Source organism: Eumetopias jubatus, unplaced genomic scaffold, assembly GCF_037043125.1.
Source record: "Eumetopias jubatus isolate StellerSeaLion01/CBP00866 unplaced genomic scaffold, mEumJub1_p1.0 scaffold_3, whole genome shotgun sequence".
Lineage (NCBI taxonomy): Eukaryota > Metazoa > Chordata > Mammalia > Carnivora > Otariidae > Eumetopias > Eumetopias jubatus.
This window is the reverse complement of record NW_028274809.1, coordinates 101,991,639-102,003,993: the sequence shown is the minus strand read 5'-3', so window position 1 is coordinate 102,003,993 and position 12,355 is coordinate 101,991,639. Positions and strand designations below refer to the sequence as shown.

At 39.0% G+C, this 12,355-nt stretch overlaps 1 protein-coding gene across 1 annotated transcript in view; it reads right to left on the bottom strand.

Annotated features, from left to right (window-relative positions):
* PTPN4 (protein tyrosine phosphatase non-receptor type 4) overlaps positions 1–12,355 on the bottom strand; it is a 221,620-nt gene that overhangs the window by 27,950 nt on the left and 181,315 nt on the right. Inside the window, exons 16-18 of the mRNA XM_028101288.2 lie at positions 10,031–10,190; positions 6,404–6,487; positions 6,254–6,310 (exon numbers count right to left, since the gene is read on the bottom strand). Coding sequence (XP_027957089.1) covers positions 6,254–6,310; positions 6,404–6,487; positions 10,031–10,190 — 301 coding nt within the window. The remainder of the gene's footprint in view (positions 1–6,253; positions 6,311–6,403; positions 6,488–10,030; positions 10,191–12,355) is intronic.

Here is a 12,355-nt window from a genome sequence, read left to right as displayed (position 1 = left end):
GGTACCTGTGTCACCTCCTTGTCTTCCAGTGATAAACCCACGTAAATCTAAAGAGGCAACTGGCCAGAAAAGTTAAAAACGCAGCAAAGAAACAAAAGAGTGGTAGTGATGGAAGGAAAACTCAAGTCGAACATAAACCACTGACAGTGGAAATACTGACACTACTAATGTTAGAGAGACACCAGACATACAGTGAAAGGAATTCAGTGAAGGTGGACTTATTAACATAAATGGTGAAAGTGGCTCTGATGAGAGGGATGAAGGTATCCTAGATGAAAGTGACGCTGGCAAAAAAGTTCTCACTGAAGGTCACATTTCACAACATTGAAAATGCACCGATAAAATGCTGGAAGTGAATTCAAATTTAGAAATGATTAGGACAATTTGCGAATGCAAGAAAAATGCTCCCTCTGTATTTTAAGTTATACGACAAAAAGGGCAACAAGCCACTGTTCAAAGTACTTGTGATAAGTTTCCACAAGGACATAGAACACTTTATTTCTCAGTGTTTCTAGTGGTTTGAATTACAGGATACTAAACCAGTATGAGTTTTACTATTTTTCACCTCCCTATGCATTTTTAAGAGAAACTAAGAGAGATTTCAATTATTTGATAAAAAAATGTAAAAGTCATAGAAACCACCATATCTTTCCCCACTGATTATCAAGATGGCTTTGCAGTTTCAGCTTGCACAGTCATTTTTACTGTCCTGCACTATTGTGCAAAGGGAGGACTGCTTGTATTTTATTGAGAAAACAAAGGCTTGATTAAGCTAAAAGAGGTAAGCGGAAATAAGGATTGCATGCTCCAGGAACAAAGCAGTAAGAACACACAGGAGTCAAGTCTGAAGGATGATTAGGCTGGTAGAGAAGGAAATGACTGGGTCAGACCATACAACAAAGGGAGCTTGAAGAAATGAAAGCACAACTACTCAAATTCATAACGAACACAAAGTCAATAAAATCCAACAAGATATTGTCACTAGTGGAAAGAGCACTGGGCTAGGAGCCAAGTTCTTCCTTTGCTGCTTATGAAGTGTATGATTTTAAACACCTGAAACTCTGAAAATGGAGCAGATATCTGCACAAATTATTTCATAGAGTTGCAAAGACAAAAATGAGATGATTCAATGCACAGCATTAAAACCTGGAAAACTGGGGTGCCTGGGTGGCTCAGTTGGTTAAGTGACTGCCTTCGGCTCAGGTCATGATCTCAGGGTCCTGGGATCGAGCCCCGCATTGGGCTCCCTGCTCGGCAGGAAGCCTGCTTCTCCCTCTCCCACTCCCCCTGCTTGTGTTCCCTCTCTCGCTGTCTCTCTCTCTGTCAAATAAATAAAATCTTTAAAAAAAAAAAAAAAAACCTGGAAAACTCATGTTTAGAGGTTACGACCATTCTCTCTAGTTGTTTCTTTCTCTACTTCTTGTAGTGGAGCAGATGACATTCATATACTCCCTCTGTGCACTAGTAGTATGATACTTTTGTGTACCCATTTAGTCCCAAGTTTTTGAAGTGCCTTTGCAGTACCCAAAGAGTACTGAACTGGGAGGTATCAATGGTAGTGGGAGGTATGTAATGGCTAGAACAAAGAGTTACCCTCTCACCTTACTTTGTGGATAGTACAGTTGGCAGAAAAGACGAGGCAATCCATGTGATAGGGAGAGAACAGCTATGCATTTCTCTTACTGTACCTTGTACACATCCACTGATACTTCCAGTTCAGAGACTGAGGCGAATGGGGCACTATGTTAACCAATACGCTAAAACAGGCAGAGAATTTTTTTTTTTAAACTTTATCACTGATGGGAATGCTCATACTTAACCTGCCTTTCGTCAGGTATGTTCACAGATTTCTACTTGCATTCTGACCTGGAAAGTCTAGATAAGATGTTTATTTAAACGGATTTTGTTGCAGCAACAGCTACTTGTTCAGAGATAATCAGATAGAAAGAAAAAAATGAATTCAATTGGAAATTGAAGAATTGGGAATTATTTTATCCATTTCAAAAGGTGTCCAATATAAAAGATAACATTAAAATATTTGAAATCCTGTTCTTTTCCCCCAATCACCCAAAATGAGGTTTCCAACTGGAACACTGTGATGGTCTCTAAATTAATGAGATAATGTAAAAATGATAAATTTCTTTTGTTCTAATTTGTTCTAAATTCAGCCAATATTTTAAAAAAAAATTATTTATTTATTTGAGAGACAGAAAGCATGCAAGTGGGGAGATGGGCAGAGGGAGAGAATCTCAAGCAGACTCCCGGCTGTCACGGAGCCTGATACGGGGCTCGATCCCATGACCCAGGAGATCATGATCTGAGCTGAAACCAAGTGCCAGATGCTTAACCAACTGAGCCACCCAGGAGCCCCCAACCAATATACGTTTCTTTTTAAAGAATTTTTATTTTTTCCTTCTAGAAGCCTCATTCTTCCTCCCTTAACTGTTATTCTGCTTCACTGTTTTTTTTTTCTTTTTTTCTTTTTTTTTCCCATCCCCCTTTCTTGTCTCTCATTCTCTGCCTTTTGGAAACGTTTGTGTCTTATCTTTTAAATATGGGTCTATTTTCTAGCCTCTCCCTTTTTTTAGGTAGGCTCTCCACCCAATGTGGGGCTTGAACTCATGACTCCGAGATCAAGAGTCGCATGCTCTACCAATTGAGCCAGTGAGGCACCCATTAGCCAATATTTATGGGACATAGTTCTACATGACAGAAAGGAAAATTACCAATAATTTGTATACCCTAAAAAGAAAATTTAGAGTCATAGCATTCTGTTTGGAAATGAACCTGTCTATACAAAGTTCCCTGAACATCTCTGACTTAACTGAAAATGATACACTGTCACTGCTCACAAAAATCAGTATTTCTTTTGTGTCATTCATTGGCTATTGCAACTGGCATATACATAAAAAAAGATTCATTATTTTTTCTAATTACAAGAGCAATACATTCTCATTGTCATGATTCAGACAATTAAAAAGAAGAATACAGAAGAAAGTGATAAACACCAATAATTCTACTACCCAGATGAAACGCTACTAACATTTTGAGCATGTTTCCGGACTTTTTATTTTTATTTATTTATTTTTTAAAATTATTTATTTGACAGAGAGAGATACAGCAAGAGAGGGAACACAAGCAGGGGGAGTGGGAGAGGGAGAAGCAGGCTTCCTGCCGAGCAGAGAGCCTGATGTGGGGCTTGATCCCAGGACCCTGGGATCATGACCTGAGCCGAAGGCAGCCAGCCGCTTAACTGACTGAGCCACCCAGGCACCTCCCCCCTTTTTAAAGATTTTATTTATTCATGAGAGAGAGAGGGGCAGAGGGAGAAGCAGGCTCCCAAGGAGCAGGGAGCCCAGTGCGGGACTCGATCCCAGGATGCTGGGATCATGACCTGAGCCGAAGGCAGACGCTTAACGACTGAGCCACCCAGGTGCCCCCAAAATTAAAAAAATTTAAAAACTGGATCAAACATACATGCAGAGCAGTAATATGCATTTTCTTTTTATTATTTTAAATGTCAATTCAATTAATACATAATGTATTAGTTTCAGAGGTAGAAGTCAGTGATTCATCAGTCTTATATAATACCCAATGTTCATTACATCACATGCCCTCCTTAATGTCCATCATCCAGTTACCTCATCCCGCCACCCCCCTTCCCTCCAGCGGCCCTCGGTTTGTTTCATATGATTAAGAGTCTCTTATGGTTTGTCTCCCTCTCTGATTTCCTCTTGTTGCATTTTCTGTAACACCATCTTATTTCCATACTTATATGGAGCTACATCATCCATCATTTCAACAGCTGCAAAGCAGCATATAATTTATTTCACCAACTCTAATGATGTACATTTTTGTCACCCCCATCTTTATTATAAACAATATTACAATGAAGATCCTTGTGTACCCTTTGTTCCCTAGTCCAACTGCTTCATTAGAGGTAACTGCTAAAAGTGGAATCAATGGATAAAAAGACAGGTATTTGATTTAAAAAATTATAGTTTAAATTTGTTTTTAGTAAAGTCATATATCACACAGGTCAAAGAATTGACTAGGTCTATAAGATTACTAAGACAAGAAACAAATTCTTGTGTTCCTCTCTACCATTCCCCCACCCCAGGCAACTTCAACATTTTACCTACATCTTTTGTATCTACTTCAGTATCTCTAAATAACATCCTCATTTTGTTTTTCTTTAGTTTTCTATTTTATTTTTTTAAAGAGTTCATGTATTCATTTGAGACAGAGAGAGAGAGAGAGAAAGCGCACAAGCAGGGGGAGTGGGAGAAGACGACTCCCCACTCAGCAGGGAGCCCAGCCTCAGGGCTCGATCCCAGGACCCTGGGGTCATGACCCGAGCCGAAGGCAGATGCTGAACCATCTCAGCACCCAGGTGCCCCTTTAGTTTTCTTTTCTTTTCTTTTTTTTAAGATTTTATTTATTTATTTGAGAGAGAGAGAATGGGAGATAGCACGAGAGAGAAGAGGGTCAGAGGGAGAAGCAGACTCCCTGCCGAGCAGGGAGCCCGATGCGGGGTCCAGGATCATGACCTAAGCCGAAGGCAGTTGCTTAACCAACTGAGCCACCCAGGCGCCCTACTTTTCTATTTCAGACATTATCTACAGGTGAGAATTTAGCAATCTTTCATCTTCTCATCTGCAGTCTGTCCCAAACACGTATTACCCATACTTATGTACTAATAAATAATTTGACTACTTCCCTGATCTTTGTCCTCATCCTTCACATGCAGAATAGGTTCAGGACGCATTTTATACATCATATCCCTGTCCTGTCCCCCCCCCCTTGCCCAAAAGTGATTTGTTGAAAAGCAGACATCTGATACAAGCTGGATCTATGAAGGACTTACTTCCCAGGAGTCTGTAAATTGGATTGAGGTTTAATCCCTCTGGGTGGCTGAGCTGGTAATATATGAATCTGAAAGTTACCACTAGCCCATCATATCAACTGAAAAGAACAGTGGTAGCTACACAATTTTTCTTTAGTAGATATGCAGGGGTCACAATCATATTTGAAAGTAGAGTGTGTGGTGGTGATGGTATAGGACTAACTTGAAGCTGTTACTAAGTACACTCTTTTTATTTAGATTGCATTTTATTTAGAGGAGTTAGAAAGATGAGGCTGATTCCCTACACAAATTGGTTTACAGTGAGAGAGAAAAATGGAACATAAAAAGAAATAGAGATGAAAACTAGAGGGTCCTGATATTCATTTTTAAAGTTTTTTTTCTAGAGGTCTAATTGCATTCCTATCCTTGGATTTTGTGAGAAACCTCTATAGCTATATGATTATGTGTATGATTTTGTAGCTATGCTTAAGCCAGAGGTATTTCAGAGTACCCTGTTATTTGCAACCAACAAAGTCCTTAACAACCAGAACCAAAACTATGTATCATGATATCCCTGATCAGTCTTGACTATGATCTTCAAACTAACTTCAAGGTTGCTGCAAAGCACCAAAAAAAGCATAACTGGCCTTTTTCTCTCAGGCTGCTGGTTTATACCTGTCCTAGGACAGAGAGACAAGTAAATGATAAAAGGTGCTGATTGAAGAGTCCTTGAAGACCATTTAGGTAAAGTAGGCAACAACACAGATGGGAATTTGAAAGCAATATTTGCTACATATAAGAGCAATAAAGATAACACATCCACAATTAAGAATTACCCTTATGATGAGCAGAAAGTTCATGAGTGCTGAAGGTGAATGAAGGGTACAGGAGGGTTCATTATAATGGGTACATAGAGTGTTTTCTCTACTTTTGTGTAAAATGTCTAATATAATACTTTTATTTAGTATGTTTCAATAAAAAGTTTAAAAACTGTCCCAATAGGGAAAACACTGGTATCATTTCTATTTAAAGTAAATTTTTTAAACACAAAGTAGGCAAAGAGAGTCTAGGTAAACAATTCTAAATGAAAAGATAAAGCAAACAAAAAAGAAAAACAAATACTATACTGTCTACACTCTGCTGTTTAAAGGAGTTATTCTGATAGAATCTTTTAACACTTTAGAGACACTGGAAGTTATATACAGCTTCTTTACAAAAACAAGGATTAAAAAAACTTATAGACTGGAAATAAAAACAAACTTCCCAGCAGTTTAAGAGATTTAGCCAGTATTTGATACTTACGAATTAAAAGAAATGATTAATTCATTCCTTTATTTAAACTAATAAAAATAAAATGAGTACATTTTCTTGAAAACAGGATTTACTTGCAAGATTTAGATAACTCACAGGTGTTCCTGGTGCTACTCGGGACACAATCACAGGCATCTTCTGATCATATCCTCCCTGAACAACAGAGCAAGTCAGATATCAATCAAATATTACCAAAATACATACATCTTAATTTAAAAACTGAGTAAAATGTAAATTCTAGATTACCTTCACATTGAATCCAAACCTTCCATTTTCATCAGGTTTCATTCTGATTAGAACAAGATTATCTTGTGGAATACCACCATTAGGCTTAAAAAGACAAAAATAAATAAAGTATAATTTTCTCCATTTATAATTTCTCCTTCAAAGATATACATGATGTATGCTTTTTGCATGTTGATATTATCTATAGTGTATACAAAATCATAATTTAAATTCAAATGTTAATTCAGGAAAGTAAATTTTGACTAATAAACTTGCAGTTACACCAACTAGATATAGCCTTCTTGCCCCTGCATGCTAGGTTAAGTGCAAGGAGGAACAGGCATTATGAATTAAGTTATTAATTGCAGTACCCCTGGAACCCAGCTCAAAGCTCTGCACACAATAAGTATTCCTACGTGTTATATGAATTCACATTCCTCCCTTTTTTTTTTTTAAGATTTTATTTATTTGACAGAGAGAGACACAGTAAGAGAGGGAACACAAGCAGGGGGAGTGGGAGAGGGAGAAGCAGCCTTCCCGCCGAGCAGGGAGCCCGATGCGGGGCTCGATCCCAGGACCCTGGGATCATGACCTCAGCCGAAGGCAGACGCTTAACGACTGAGCCACCCAGGCGCCCCACTCCCTCTGCTTTTTAAAAACAGCTTTACTGGAATATAATTCACATGCTATACACTTCATCCAAAGTGTTTAATTCAATAATTTTTATTATAGTCATAGAGCTGTACAAACATCACTATAATTTAATTTAAAAATATTTTCATCATGTCCCAAAGAGACCCTGTACCCGTTACCAGTCATTTCCCATCTCCGCACCCCCATTCCTTAAGTCCTATTCAACCACTAACCTACTTTCTGTCTCTATGCATTTGACTACTGTAGACATCTCACATGGTCATCTGTTACTGGCTTCTTTCACTGAACATGTTTTATGCACGCTCTTTCAGCGGAAATATCTGGCTAATTCTTGCTTATCCTTCAAGACACAGGTCAGAGATGTTCACTTTGGGAAGTCTTCCTGGAACCCTACGGCTGCATTAGTTATTTGTATATAATTATATTACCTTCAAACTGTCTTCCTCCTTGCTCTAGATCCAGGCCCTCTTCCAAACTCAAGGATATTGCTACAGCAATTCTCTACACTTCTACATTATCAATTTTCTCCACCCTTCTGAGAAAAACTCTTATTTCTCCCCTAAAAAAAAGAACTTTCTCTGGACTCCTCTTCCTCATCTATCTACTTCCCCAATTGTCTCCTTCTTCTTGCTGCTAAACTTTTTTAGAGTTGGCCACATTTGCTGTCTCTACTTACGCTGATCCCATCCTCCCAGAGGTATGTTTTTATCCCCAATGCTCTATCAAAACTGTTCTAATTAAGGTCACCAAAGAGTTTCACATTGCTAAAACCAGTGCTCAACTGTCAGCCCTCATCCTACCTGACTTACCAGTAACACCTGACAAAACTGGTTATTCTCTCTGTGACTTTCTTCCCGTCAGCCAGTTAATGCCAGTGGACTAGTTTTCTTCCTACCTCGCTGTCTGCGTCTTCTCAGTCTCCTTTGCTGGTTTCTTCATCTCCCTAATGTTTGCATTTTGGAGGGCCAAAGGCTCACTTTCTAGAACCTCTTATTTAGTTATCCACACACACCACACTTCCTTGGTGATGTCTTCCTGTCTTGTGGTTTTACATATTGTCTACATGCCACCAAACCTCAATGTTATAACTCTAGCTTGGACCTCTCCCTTCAACTCCAGAATCATATCTGTAAATGGATTTCCAGTAGCCATCTCAAACTTGGCATGTCCCAAACTGTGCTCATGATATTCCACCTATACTTGCTCTACCTGTAGCCTTTCACATCTCAGAAAATGGCAACTTCATCCTCCTAGTTGCCCAGGCCAAAAACTGCTGTTGTCTTTGATTCCTCTCTTTCCCCAATACTACACACCCAATCCCTCAGCATATTATGTTTGCTCTGTTCTCAAACTCCAGAATACAGCCATGTCATTCTCCTTCCATGGCTACCATCCGGATCCAAATCACCAGCACATCCCTGGAATACTGTACTACCTCACAACCAGTTTCTTTACCTCTACCCTGCTTTCAGTCTATTTTCAATACAACAGGCAGAATGATACTGTTACAACTTAAGTGACATCATGCTGCTTTTCTCCTCAGATATGTCCCACTCCTTCTGATTCCTATCTCACTCAAGGTTAAAAAACAAAATCTTCGAATGTTGTTAGGATTTGGCCCTCTCCTGCTCTTCATTAGCTTGTTTTGCTCTGGCCACACTGACTCCCTTGCTGTTCCCTGAACGTTATCAGTCATACTCCTTCCTTTGTACCTCTATTCCCTCAGCTCACCTGCTCTTCCACTAGTTATCTCTATGACTCATCAGTGAGGTCATCCCCGGCTTACACCATTTAAAGTTGTGGCACTCTACTCTTGAAACTCTCTGGCCTCTTCCTGCTTTATTTTTCTCCTAAATCTAATGCACTATATATTTAAATTATTTACCTTGTTTACTGTTTGTCTCACTCTTATCCCCAGAATGTAAGTTCCTTGAAGGTAGAGTTTTTTGGGGATTTTTTTTCCCCCTTTTTATTCCACTATATCCCCAGAGCCTATAATAATGCATGGCACATAGCAGGAACTCAGTAATTAATTTTTGCATGAAGGGACAAACAAATTAGATTGTAGATTAACAGCAGGGACCATGTCTCACTTGTCTTTATATTCCCACTACGTTCCAAAGTACGCAGTAACAGAAAGACCTCAATGACTATGAACCAATGAATGATACAAGAGAATCACAACAGAGGTAACACCACAGTTGTTGTTCATTTTTGGTAAGGATTCTGATCTTTTTTTGACGTGTTTGTGGTGGTGGAACAATTGTGGGAGAAGAGAGTGGCTGCCTCTTGCTCTTCAAACTTTAGATACAAGAGGGCCATGAGAGCAATGCTCACAAGAAACTTTTAGTATTGGCAATACCTGCTGTGGACCTTTCACTCCCTGCACCTTACCCTGATGTCCCTTCAAGTTTCCTGAAATATGCCCATATTTGTCTGTCTTGATACTTCTTCATGAACACAATGTATCCCTAAAATTTACCAACAATCTCACTTTTGGTTTATTTACATCTACTTGAGAAAGCAATGAAAACTCATAAATCAGAGGATTCTAAAAATTTACCATTTTGTTGTGATAAAAGCATGTTCTCTAAAGGAAAAATACCAACATAATTCATAAATATATTTTATAGAACATAAAGACTGATCATATACTCCAGGGACCTATACTCCATTTCAAAAGATTGATGAAAATGATAGTCTCGCATCCAGAGAATTACAAAGTTAGTAGTATTTAATGCATTATTAGCATTTTTCTGAAAATGTGTGTTTTGCAAGACTAAAATCAACATAAATTTGTCAAGAATGAACTTTTAGAGCAATGATAAAAGGAAATTCCACAATTGGGTTATATCATGGCAAAATTCATGAGGAACATATGATGAAAAAGAGAAAGTACAATAATTTACAGACAAAACATATCACAGTATAAAAAAACTTCACTTCTGATTAAAACATTTCAAAGAAATGTGAGAATATCTGAAAGCTACTTACAGTAGATTTTTCAGGGGAAGATGGAACATCAAATGTTTCGTTAATATGGTTTTCCAGATCTTGTTGAGAATGTGAATAATGAATTTGGTTCCAACTGTTTTTCTTTGATTGTTTGGGTGGTAAAGCTGGAGGCTGCCCATCTCCAGGGGTCTCCTGTGATCTGGACAGGAAAAAGGGGAAAAAAAAAAAGAGTATTTTGGAAGCTGTCTTCTAAAACTGTTATTTTAATTCTTTTTTTTAAAGATTTTATTTATTTGAGAGAGAGAATGAGATAGAGAGAGAGCATGAGATGGGGGAGGGTCAGAGGGAGAAGCAGACTCCCTGCTGAGCCGGGAGCCCGATGTGGGACTCGATCCCGGGACTCCAGGATCATGACCTGAGCCGAAGGCAGTCGCTTAACCAACTGAGAGCCACCCAGGCGCCCTAAAACTGTTATTTTAAAAGCTAGGGTCAGGGCACCTGGGTGGCTCATTTGGTTAAGCGTCTGCCTTTGGCTTGGGTTGTGATCCCGGGGTCCTGGGATCAAGCCCCACATCTGCATCTGCATCTGGCTCCTTGCTCAGTGGGGAGCCTGCTTCTCCCTCTGCCCCTCCCCCCGCTGCTTTTCCTGCTTGTGCTCTCCCTGTGTCAAGTAAATAAATAAAATCTTTAAAAAAAAAAAAAAGCTGGGGTCAAAAACAAAACAAAATAAAATAAAAGCTAGGGTCAAGCAACTCAGATATTTACAATGTCTAGTAGGAGACAAGCTTTAAATACTATATTTACAAGTGCTACTGTTTAATGAAATCTTTCTTAACTTTGAAGTTTAAGTAGTACACCAAATTCCCTACTTTATCAAATCTGTAAACAATTCTACATAATAATCAAATATACTTTAAGGGTATCACGATGAAGATAACCATTAATCTACTATAACAGTATACACACCTTTCTAAAACACTTTTTTAAAATAAGGTTATCAATGGAGTCACATGGGTAGCCAGGGAAAAAGGCAGGCAAAGAGAAATCAGAATTGAGAGTTGAACCATTCCACAGATAAAACACCTGGTACAATCTAGAGAAGTTGTGATTGGCCCAATTTACCAAGAAATAAAACACAAGGGACGCCTGTGTGGCTCAGTCGGTTAAGCATCTGCCTTCAGCTCAGGTCATGATCCTGGGTCCTGGGATTGAGTCCCGCATTGGGCTACTTGCTCAGGGAGGAGCCTGCTTCTCCCTCTGCCTGCCACTTCCCTCTGCTTGTGTTCTCTCTCTTTCTGACAAATAAGTAATAAAATCTTAAAAAAGAAAAAAAAGGAAATAAAACACAATTCACGAAAGTAATGAACTCAATACTGCAACAAAGATTAGAATCTGAGTAAGAGTGCTGAGCTCACTGAGGAGATAAAAATGGACAAGACATTGTTGGAGTATGTAATTTAAAGAAACAAAATCCAATTAACATTAGGGAGCATAAGCCTCAATTTGTGACAGCAAGAACTGATAAAAAGAGCTAGGTAGGAGAAGCTTCAAAGTAAAAATACTAGCTTTTTTAAGAACCAGCACAATATATGTAATAACATTACTTGTAAGTTTTTCACAAAGGCCAGAAGGGGGAACCAGTGGTTCAACTTGCATCCTAGGAAGCATGCATCCATGGAGGTTGTGGAAGTGAGGAAAGTTAAGGCAAGGGGAAATACTTCTTGGTAACAGCAGTGACCATTTCTGAGGTTATTATTTATCTCTGCGATGCCAGGAGGTCTTTGGAAAAATAAGAGAATTATTGTCCCGTTGCCTAAGGTCTCATAAGGGAGTTGACAACTGCTATGTCAAGGTGCATGGCTGCTGGCTGTACTATTCAGGCACAGATTTCACTGAGTGACAACAGATACCTAAGATACAAGCTGTAAGGTCCTGAGGAAGTGGAACTGCATTAGATTTCATTATTGTTCAAAAATCAGTCTCCACCCTCTGCGGTTGACATTAGCCTTGGCCGTATGACTTTCTCTGTCCAATGAAATGTGAGTAGAAGTGGTCAGTTTTGAAAGTCCACTTTAAGAAACAGCTCATGATTCATTATGTGTCTCTTTTTCCTTGGCCATCAGACTAGCCATGCACCAAACAAGAGTCTGGGTCCTGGAATGGACATGACATGGAGGAGAGCCACAGATGATCCATGATGTACATATAATCTAAGAAAGAAATAACCTTCGTTGTTATACATCTCTATAAGTTGGGGTAATTTGCTACCACAACATAATTTATCACAAGAAAATGGATACAGAAATTAGAGTCAGAGTGGTTCTTCGATACATATGCTCTCCCTAGGTAGAGAAGGTGTGAAGC